Genomic DNA, 11869 nt, shown 5'->3' on the forward strand with positions numbered 1-11869 from the left:
TGGGAATGGTTTGTGAGTGTGTGACTTTTAGTAACGGTTGTGACTTCTGATTTTTCAAACAGAAGTTGAATTGAGTTTTATAAAATAATAAGGAGAAAATTGCAAATAAATGAGAAAAAAAAAAAAATAGGTTTCTTGGCATTTGAGATATGCCACATCACTTTTGCTATTCCCTGCTTTATATTAATATATAGATATAGATTTTTTTAAATATCTCTAGTTTCATGTTGAGTAGCGAAAATACGGATTGTCGAATATAAAGTATCAGTTGTTTTAATATTACCTACAGTCGCAAATATAAAGAACGTTTTGCCTTAAAATGTTATGGAATTTAAAACTCCTCTTTATCTTTTTCTTTTAGCATTTATTACATTTATAGGATGGGACAGAAATTTAATAGTGTTAGTAAAGCACTCATTCTTTCTTTTTCTTTTTTTCTTTTGGAAGGACCTGGTCTTTGATCAAAGGAAACCGAAGATTTTAATTATTATTTTTCATGGAATATGTTTTAATCTATCATATACTTAATTTTGTGTAAAGTGTAGTTGCATTACCGGTCCATTAATTGATTATGTAAATCTTTTATATTACGGTGTACCAAATAATTTGTGAGCATTCTAGTTTATCAAACATGCAAAAAGACAAACATGCAAGTTACTCGTGTATCATGATTTCCAATAAAATAAAGAGAAATTAACTAAAACAATTTATTTAGCAGGAAGGATGTTGGGCCTCTTTACCGTCCAACAAGGCCGTCGACTGGGCTGCTTATCAGAAAACGGTCGAAGTGCAGCAATAGCCACTTTTAATCTCGCTATTTAAATATATTTTCACAATTTATAATATATTTAATGATTTGTCAATTCATCAAAACTTCAAGACTAAGTTTCTTGAGTTTAGAAATTCAAGACAATAATGTTCTGAAATTTTGAGTTGCTAATTTGAAATCCAGGACTAAGTGTTCTGAATTTCTGAACTACTAATAAAAATTTAGGACATACGATTCAAACTTTTGGACATAATTTTCAAACTTTAGGATACCGTGTTCTGAAATTTGAGCAAAATTGACTAATTTAAATATATTGTAAACTGTGAATATGTTTTAAATATCATGCTTAAAAGTGACTACTTGGTGTCATTTCCCCTCGGAAAGTTGAGTATTTAGGCTAATGGATTTCCCTACAGCCCAGAAAGGCCGTGACTGGGCTACTGATCAGTAAGTTGGATGTTTTTTGCGCAAAAAATGTAGAAATATGATACTTTTTGGGTAGCCTTTAACTGTTGACCTTCACTTACCCGATGGGCAGAATTTTAAGGTCAAAAGTTAAAAGTGTTACCCATGGGGCAAGGGAGGGGCAATATTTTGTTGAACTTGAAGTTCTGACTATGACGCAATCAGGGATAAAAATTCAAGATCATTCACTTTGAGGTCTATTTGTGTACTTAACCCGATTTTTAGCTCCACATAACACGAAAAACATAAACCGAAATTGGAATTGTATAGCCTTTTTAGGACACTGTTTAACACTCTTTAAATTATGTTTACATTAGCTCAGAGAGCTAAAGTTTGAATTGAAAATGGATTAGATGAATTTTTCTATTTTCATACAAATTTGACCCAATGAACTGACGGAGGTAGAATTTAAGTAGTGGCCTTAAAAAGGCCATTTGTGCAAAAGCCCCCAAAAATTTTTAAAAGCCCAAAATACAACACCTTATGTATGGACCAGAATTACAATTTATTATGTATCGACATTTGTGGGAAACTACATGCAAAATTTCACGGTATAGCCAGTTTTCGGACTAGTCAATCAAAAATAGCCAGCGTTTACCAAGTCAATGAAAAATAGCCACCGTTTTGCTGCAACAGAGACCGGTCCAGCATAATATACTGGAGTTCGGTGCACCTGTATATGAACTCCAGCATATTATGCTGGACCGGTATACTTTGCTGGCTCCAGTATAATATACTGGAGACTGGAGCACCGGTGCTCCAAACTCCAGTATATTATACTGAACAATTATACTTGCTGGAACTCCAGTATATTATGCTGGAGTTCTAGTGTACTTATGCTGGAACTCCATCATATTATGCTGGAGTTCCAGCATATTTATCCTGGAACTCCAGTATAATATGCTGGAGTTCAAGCATACTTGTGCTGGAACTCCAGCATAATATACTGGAGTATTTTCCGGGTTTTGAACAGTGTTTTCGCTCAGATTTATCTTTACATAAAAAGTGGCTAAATTTCGATTACTTTTGAAATTGGGCTATTTTTGAACGGCGCTATTTTTAAAAATATCCCGAAACTACAAGGTTTGCTGTTGTTGGCCTAGAATACTACTAGTATGGAAATGTTTTGTCACATTGTTCATGTGTCTATTAACAACAGACTGCAACTCAAAATGTTGCCGAAATTCGAGCTAACCTCCAACAATTGTGGAGCCATTCTAGTTTGCTTAATTTTGGAAATTTCTGGTGATCTTATTGTGATTTTTAATTTTTTTTTTTTTCGCCGCTTTGAATTGATCATTGATTTCGTGAATATCGAGAACAGTTCTTCATACATCAGGCTAGAAATTATTGGAACTGGAATTTTTAAATACTTAAAATTGCTGTTGATGATTAGAAGAGCATGCAATATTATTACTCCTCTGTCTTTATATACGATTCTACAACTATTTTGGATGTCACATAGTTCTTTCTTTGACGGTGGTTTTTCTCAAATATATTTAAAGTGGGAAAGAAAAGAAATTGCGTGAGCATTAACATGTATAATACTACCATTCAATAACATCTAGTTGTCTATATGATCAGTATAATCCCACATAGTAAAATCTTTGAAGGGTAGTGTGTACGTATACCTTATTCCCACCTTGTGGAGGTAAAGAGGTTGTTCCAATAGACTCTCGGCTCGAGGAAAACATACGCACGACCGTAATGAAAAAGAAATACGATAGTGTAGAATCCACGAAAGAAGATAGTAACAACATTAAGATAATAGGATAATGAAGTGACTAATGTAGACATCTAAGCAAAAATAATAAGAATTAAATGCAGATTTACAGGTGAAATAGAACTCAGAATTTCAGGATCGAGCTCTACTCTCTCTATATATATATAACCATTTAATGATTTTAGAGTTTGAAATTGCAAGCCCAGCACCCATAACATCTGGAACAACCAAACAAAGTTTAGGCGTGGGAATAGGGACCGACAGATCACTCTCATACCTGCCTTTAACTCAACTATTCCACGCAATGTGGTGGAAAAAAGAAGGATATATATTCCAAAACGAGTTGGCCAAGTTATATATTTGGGTGGTCGGTCAAAAATAATTATATTCATTAGTCAATATACAAAAATATACTGACTATACATAGAATATGTACGTTATCCGTCCACTTTTACTTATCTACGATATTAAATACATTTTCACTTTTACTTGCCCACTATACGAAATCACATGGATTTTTTTTTTTACCCTTATCATTAACTACTCATTCCTCAAATCATTTCCTAAGACGTTTTGAAATGCTATCATTATTATGGGTAAAATTAATACGTACTTCATTTATTTTTTCTTAAAGGGTCTGCAAAGTCAGAAATGAATAACTAAAATTGAACGAAGTAAGTATATTTTTTTTTTGTATATTATACTTTAATACACAAAATATACATTTTGCTGCGGCTATACTGTTTAGTTTTCTCAAGCTGAGTTCCATTATGGCCCTCGAAAGGTCCAGTGGGCCACAGTTGTTGAGGTGGAGACATCTATTTTAGGTGCAATAACACAAATATTACTATCTTAACCACTCGTTTAGCACGCGTCTCCATTACCAATTCTTTGTACTTCAGTTTCCCCCTCTTCTTCCTTTTTTTTTATTGCCAAAAGTCTGAAAATAATTTCCAATATTCCTCTAAGTCAATCTTGCTTTTTTGCATTAATTCTCCTTAAAAACGTATGTTTGTTATGAAATACTTGATTATGGTAGATGTCCATAACTCCTAAGGGAGTAACACCCACTACTCTTCTCCATCAACCTCTCACTACTTCTTACCATTATGGTTGTAACTCCCACACCTTCATGATCTTCCTCCATGTTCTCAATAGTTAATATCATGTTTATGGCATTCCTTTGTATTACCTATATCATCCTATAAATAGAGGGTTTGGACATCACATTGTACACACTTGAATACATGGAAGAAATAGATTCTCTCCTCTCTTTCTCTCTACGTTGTTGTCTATCTTCTTGTTTTATATTATTACTTTGAGCTTAGTTTCTTAACACGTTATCAGCACGATTGTTCTCTTCGGCAATCCTTTTCATCTTTTAGGAAATGTGTCGCAACAAATGATCTGTTTTTGTATTACCATTGCCAAGTAAAACCGTAGCTTCCAATGCATAAGCCTGTTGGATTTCGTATGGACAGTGAGAAAAATGTTCTATAGATTATCTTTGTTTTGGTAAGTGGTTCATCATTCCAATGTATGCTCCTAAGTATATAATTATTGTGCTTACTTATATACTAATTGGAAGGGTTAATATATGGCAATATAAATGTCTTCTGGCCATAGTCGACAAATCACTTTTTCTTGTAATTCTATTAGTACTACTAGTATACATATCATACTTGAGCAACGTTTTCCATATAGCTACAACTTAAGTATTTATTTCATTCATATTGGATGGTTCATAGTCATATCTATCTAGATGGTTTATTATTACTTACAGTACTAAATTATTTTATGAAATAATAAAACATTTGTGGTTTATCATCTATCTTGAAGGATTTATCATGTAATAGTTCTTTAAATTGAATGTTTTGCATAAGAAAATATACTTGAACCATGACAGAGTTATATAGTATGCATGGTTGCCTAAAGTGATGTAACACTTTTAAATACTCGAGGGCGAGTCCCAGTGCACTTTGGCTTATTATGCCATTAATTGAGGATAAGACGGTGGGTGCAAGTCCCAACGCACCACAAGGGTAAGACATCGGGTTCGAGTCCCTATGCACCACGATGATAAGAGTTGGTTCGAGTCCCAACGCATTATAACCTTACACGCTTTTATATGGGTAAGGCATTGGGTTTGAGTCCCAATGCACCATATTGATGATATAATGATGACTAATGAAAAATAATGTATTTTTCATGAAAAAACATGAAGCTTGTCCCACTTGGTTTGCCCCATTCTTGAAGTGAATGTGATAGCGATGCACAATATATCTAAATAAAGACAAGTGGTTGACTAATGAACGTGGGCGTGCCAAAGACAAAAATAATAATAGTCATCATTATGATAATTATAAAAAAGGAGAACAATAAGGGTTCTCAAAATAATCCTTCAAAGGTGAAGGAAATGTGTATCAATTTGGTGTGTAAAATAAGGCACGTTCAGACGATTATGTCCATTTTTTGAAGAGAATGTGACTTGTGCATTGAGAATGCAGATTCATTCCTGAAGGTGAACGTAACAATATGTGATAAAAGTAATGAATAAAGACGTGCAATGCATGATTGGATATCACCACAACTCACCTCTAAAGGAGGTCTGAGAGAAAGAGAGATAATGAATATTGTTTGCTCAAAAGTTGTCACACATCTTATGAGTATAAAACAATATATATAAATCACGAAAAAATCATAGCAAACCGTAATAATCCGTTGGACCAAATAAAGGAAACAAAAATTAATACTCAGGATTAAGGGGAGAAACATTAGAAACCTTTATTGATAATATTGGTTTGGTCTGCCTCTCCATGGAGAGGTTCAGAGCCTTACAATGGTGTTCCTCTTGCCCATAATTTTGGGTATTGTTGTCCCTTTTTTCTCTCTCAATAGTGGTCACCAAGAAGCCCCCCTCTTCTAGGGTTCCCTCTCTTGGTATTTATAGCTGTGAGCTTCGTGAGCTAGCAATAAGTGGTCGTGACCACGTTGGGATCTCGCCTTTATGGTGGCTGATAGGCCATGGCCTTGTCAATCGAACCAGATGCGGGCTGAACATCGTCAATTCTGAATGGTCGTGCCACTAATTAATCATGAATTAACTTAAAACGGGATTAGCCTCGTTAATTATCGTGGGGTCAAATTCTGACCCATACAAATATTACTGTGTGATTACATAAATATGTCATTGGTCGCATACATGTGGTACGCCAAAAATATTTTGTCATGCCTTATAAAAGATTATTAAAGGCAAAAGTAAAGCAAGAAATGAGTCTTGTCTATAATGTTTTTTTATTGTGACAATGATAAGATAATTTTTTCTGAGGAGGAAAAATTCACCACTTGGATGGTGGTATAAAAAATCTTGTAGTACAAAAATTATTGAGAGCTCCAAAAGAGCGAATTTGTTACTACCCGAATAAATAAAATTATTCATGGCAATGGTGGTAGTAAGTCTCAAAAAGGAACTTTTTGAGTTTCAAATATATTAGCCAAAGTGGTTGGCATATTGAGACTATAAATGAAAGGAAAATTGAATATCTTCATATTACTATAATCATACCGGGTAAATATGAAAGGTTACCCGAGTTTTCTTCTATTTGTACTACAAATGTATAAGCATGGTGATGGAATCACATGCCATAGTAAATTAAACATTTACTGAAACAAATATTAGTTGGCACGACTGGTTGGCCATCCCGGTTCAATTATGATGCAAAAATTAATTGAGAATTCACATTGGTATATATTGAAGAAATAGAAGATTCTTCAAGAATTCTCTTGTGTTGCTTATTTTTATGATATACCAGTCAAGGTTGGGATTGAATCCCTTAAAATCTGGAACGAATAAAAGGTGATATATATATGGGCCCAGTCACCTGCCATGTGGACTGTTTTTATTATATGATTTTAATAGATGCATCTATTGTATGGTCACATGTGCGTTGGTTATCAACTTGAATTGGAGCATTTACAGCTGGAATATGCGATTTAGTAACCCGTGGAAGGTTAGTAAATGCATCTAGTTGCAAGATTGCTTGCTCAAGTTATTAGAGCACAGTTCCAGAATATAAATTATGATAAATTTTNTTTTTAGATAATGTCTGGTTTTAAATCAAAGTTGGTTTAGCAGAAATTGTATGCCTCCAATTAAGCTAAACCATTGATTATGAGAATAAAACTCCCAAATCGAAATTTGGTATGAGGTATATTATTTAATATAAAATAGCACTTGTACGCATCTAGCCAACAAGTTATGATAAATTCTCCCTATCACAATTGTTCAGGGTCAGGAACCAAATAATTTCTATATAGAAATATGGATGTGCGATATGATATAATTATCCCACCACAATGCATAAAGATGGGTTCCCAAAGAAAGTTGGGAATTGTGTTGGTGATCCCAACATTAGAGGGGAAAAATGAGCAGTTGAAAAAGTAATACATGGAATGAATTATTATGAGTATACCTAGATCCTCGTACAAGAAAATATGAACTTGAAGTTCAAGTGATAATTCATTTCCAAAATATTGCCAGACGCATTTGCTGACCCAAAGCTAAATTTCATATTTCAGCTTTTAATGCTCCAAATAGAATAAAGTCCATGATGGACATAGTCTATGAGACGCATGAAGTGTAATAGACTAATCGGTTCCAAAGATAAAACTCCTTGAAGAAGGAGAGGAGAAAATGTTTAAGATGGTCATAATAAGGAGACAGGTGTTTTATAAGAGCACCATGACATAACACTTTATAAGACCTCATGGGAGAGGCTCAGGTACTTAAAAATAATGAGATCTCGATAAGTTATGTCTTTATTGATTGATGATGGAACCGATGTAAAATGATCGTCGACGATGTTGTTATTATAATGTAGCACTCAATATTATTAATATTGACAAGGATCTTGAGCTCAAATCTATCATGAAATTTGGACAGATAAATGATTGGCCAAATGAAAAATATGCAATGAAAATTAGCTTCATCCGAAAAATATGAAGTTGGACGAATAGTCCCAACAACTGAAAGTATAAAGGCTATATGGAGATATTGAAATATAATCAGTATTATATTGCAAAAGAAATCCTTGATATAGATTTGTTTATTCTAACAAATATTGTCAAGGTTTTGTTGTTTATGCAAATGCAGATATTTATTGAAATCCGTTCTTCAAACAATCTATTTGTATGTGAGGAATTGTCATATTATCATTTCACAAGATGTGTGACTTTTCTTTGAAGAGAAGATTCTAATAATAGTGAAGACGCTGATGTTTGCTTATCTCAATTGAAAGAAGAATATATTGAAGGAGACACAATAAATCATATATTTCATCAAAGTTCTTTGTCAGACACGATCTTCAACAGAATGATGAAATAAATGTTCAAGAAATTCGTTCAAATGATTTGGCGGAATAATTCACCAAGGCATTGCCGATCTCAATATTAGAGAAGTTGTTAGACAAACTTGGAATTCGTCGTCTCCGAGAAATAAAGTGATATTTTCATCAGGGGGAGGCAAATATTTGTTGTACTTTTTTTCCCTTATCTAAGGTTTTATCCCACTGAATTTTCCTGGCAAGGTTTTTAATGAGGCAGCAAATAATGCGTATTACAAGATATGTGTACTCTTTTTCCTTCACTAGGATTTTTTCCCATAGAGTTTTTTCCTAGTAAGGTTTTAACGAGGCACATTATCTTTGGACATCCAAGGGAGAGTGTTATGAAATACTTGATTATGATGGATGTCCATAACTCCTAAGGGAGTAACACCCACTGCTCTTCTCCATCAACCTCCCACTACTTCTTACCATTGTGAATGTAACTCCCACACCTCCATGATCTTCCCCCATATTCTCAATAGTTAATACCATGTTTTCTTATAATAATCAAACTGTCAGAAACTTTGTATGTAAGACTTTGAGAAGTTAACTTTTTTCCCCTTCTTTTTGTTGAAAATTGGGCCTGAAATAATGAAAATGGAATATTTGCGATATTTAAGCTCTTGTAAGTAGCAACGAATCTTTTAAATTTCCCATTCATAAATTATTTTCCATATTTTTTCCTAACGTTCCAAAGGAGACTTCAATATAACGGTTCCGCGTATAGAGATAACGGCAATAATAACCCATTACAAAGGGTTAATCCCTGGTGAAAATCATTTACCCCTCAACTTTGCTTTAAAAATCAAACTTCCCCTCAATATTGAAAAATAATCATTCTCCCTCTTTTTAAGTCCATTGACTTTCTTAAATACCTATCTACCCTTAAATATCAACCTTTGTCTTTTTTATTTTTTACTTTTTAATATCATGAAAATTTCTTTCGTTTATTAAAATTTAAATAACAAAAGTAGCTGTGGAAAGAAGAAAAAATATTTCTGAGACGAAAAAAGAAGAGTGAGTAATATTAATTTAAGTAATATATTCTATAGTGAATAAATAAGCAGAATAAAAATAATTTAATTTTATTTATAGCAATCAAAGCTCTAATAAATATTTATAAAGTGACGATAAAAAATTTATAAACATATTTTAATGTAAGTAATACAAAAATAATTAATAAAAATATAGATAAAAAGATTATTTTACTTATAATGTTAATGAACTTTAGTAAATCTACACTAAGATAGAAAATTATTTAAACTATAGGTAAAACATTTAGGTTAAAAAATAAAATATTATTCTATATAACTGAAAAAGGTATTACATAGATGGAGAATTAAAAATATCAAGGGCAAAATTGATATTGCATAGGATAGGCGGGAGAGAATGACTATTGTTCAAAACTAAAGGGAAAATTTAATTTTTAGACCAAAGTTGGAGGGTGTAAATGATTTTCACACCCGATTAATGACTAGTCGCCAATTATTAGCCTAAAAAGTGCTGACTAAACACTCGCTAATGAAAGCGTGTGGTGATTTGTGAACACCGCATTAGTTATAAGGTACTTGTCTGTCTCTTCAAAATCTCCATTGCAGTTGCCATTTCACCTTCCTTTCACTTCACAATTCTAACTCTTCTAATTTTCCTACCACCACCGCCACCACAATTTAATTCCTTTTCTTTCTATATAAATACTCTCTATACATAGAAACCAAACCCTAATCTCTGATCTTATTTTTAGTTCCTAACATGGCGGATAGAGTATACCCAGCTGCTAAACCCGCTACAGCAAATGGCACAGCCGCCCCCGTCGTCAACGGTGGAGCTAATCCAGCCTTTCCGGCAAACAAAGCTCAACTTTACAACGCCACCCGCCCTACCTACCGTCCTCAGCCGCCTCCCCGTCGTAAACACCGACGTAGCTGCTGCTGTTGCTGTTGTCTCTGGACGACTTTCTTCATAATCACTATCGTCCTCCTCGCCGCCATAGCCGGCGCTATTTTCTGGGTCCTTTACCGTCCTCAGAGACCGTCGTTTTCAGTTTCTTCTCTTCAAGTTTCACAATTCAATCTCACATCCACTAAACTCGTCTCTAAATTCAACCTCACCGTCATCGCTCGTAACCCTAACAAAAAAGTCACTTTCATCTACGATCCAATCACTATCTCATTCAGTTCCGATGACGTGGACATCGGTTCTGGTTCTTTACCGGCTCTCACGCATGGCACGAAAAACGTGACTACTTTAAGGACTGTCGTGTCAAGTTCGGGTCAAAATCTCGACGATTCGGCGGTTTCTGCGTTGAGATCTAAACTGAAGAATAAGAAGACCCTACCATTGGAGATAAAGCTTGATACAAAGGTGAAAGTCAAAGTTGGAAGCTTAAAAACGAAGAAAGTTGGAATTAGAGTGAAATGCAATGGTATTAAAATTACTGTTCCCACTGGAAAATCGCCGACTAAAGCTACGACCTCTGATGTAAAATGTGACGTGGATCTTCGGATCAAGATCTGGAAATGGACTTTCTGAGGTGTAGTTCCCTTGAATTTACTGGGTTAAAGGAAAGAGTGTGATTTTCCTTTTTCCTCTTTTTGTTTTGGTTGTTTAATTTTTCATTTTTTTTGTTTTTGTTTTTGGGTAAATGGATTGTTGGTAGGATATAGCTCAATTTGGTTTTTGTTATATATACATAATCTGCAAATCGAATTTGTTCAGTTAGGCATATTCATTCTTATACAGAGTACTACTATTTGTTTGTGGTATTTGATCATAAATTAGATTTGCATTTGATTGATTCTTCCTTCTTTAGCTCCACCATTTTCTTCTACTCTACTTCATTGGCTATTTCAATTTTCTTTATCTTGGTCACGTTCGTGCAGCTAACGTGCACCTTGAGTAATTTGATTTAAGTAAATTTGGATCCAATTACTAAATTTTCACCAATTCATTGACCGCTAATTTGTGTAACATTACTATTTCATTAACCATTGTTGAATAGTAGTATTCTTTTCGCCTTTTTGAGTTGAGTTGAGTGTTTATTGAAACCGGCCTCTCTGCCTTCTCTACACCCACTCTTGAGAGATTTCAGTATATCCTTTGTTGTTGTTGAGTACTAGTAGTACTATTGGCAAATTGCCGGCAAAGGAAGCTGGTGAGAGCTGTCAGTCATTGAATTATGTACAAATAGCCCGAATTATAGTGTATAGTATTAAACTGAATGCATTGACTTAACACATGATAGGAGCAGGGGAAATGCCTGCACACCAAATCACAGCTGTTTTAATTTATTTATACTATTGTTAGTTAAAATCTGTAGATGCCATAAAATATATGGTCAGCAGAGGGCAGGTTCAATTATGAAGATTAGTTTAATGTCGGAAATAGGGTGCAGCTGTCGGTGAGGAATAGTTTACATGTGTTGTTGAATTTGGTGTAGGACCAATATAACTTTCCCCTCATTTTCCAAGATTTGTCGTTTGCATTTCTCTGAATTAGTTGCCTTTCTTTTTGGTCATTTGTTTAATT

General features: G+C 34.0%; 1 protein-coding gene across 1 annotated transcript; it reads left to right on the forward strand.

Annotated features, from left to right (window-relative positions):
• Positions 1-9900: 9900 nt before the first annotated feature.
• On the forward strand, positions 9901-11142 carry LOC109212483 (protein YLS9). The gene has a single exon (XM_019376132.1). The coding sequence runs from the start codon at positions 10094-10096 to the stop codon at positions 10871-10873; it is 780 nt and encodes a 259-aa protein (XP_019231677.1). The 5' UTR covers positions 9901-10093; the 3' UTR covers positions 10874-11142.
• Positions 11143-11869: the final 727 nt, after the last annotated feature.

This window comes from Nicotiana attenuata, unplaced genomic scaffold, assembly GCF_001879085.1.
Source record: "Nicotiana attenuata strain UT unplaced genomic scaffold, NIATTr2, whole genome shotgun sequence".
Classification (NCBI taxonomy): Eukaryota; Viridiplantae; Streptophyta; class Magnoliopsida; order Solanales; family Solanaceae; genus Nicotiana; species Nicotiana attenuata.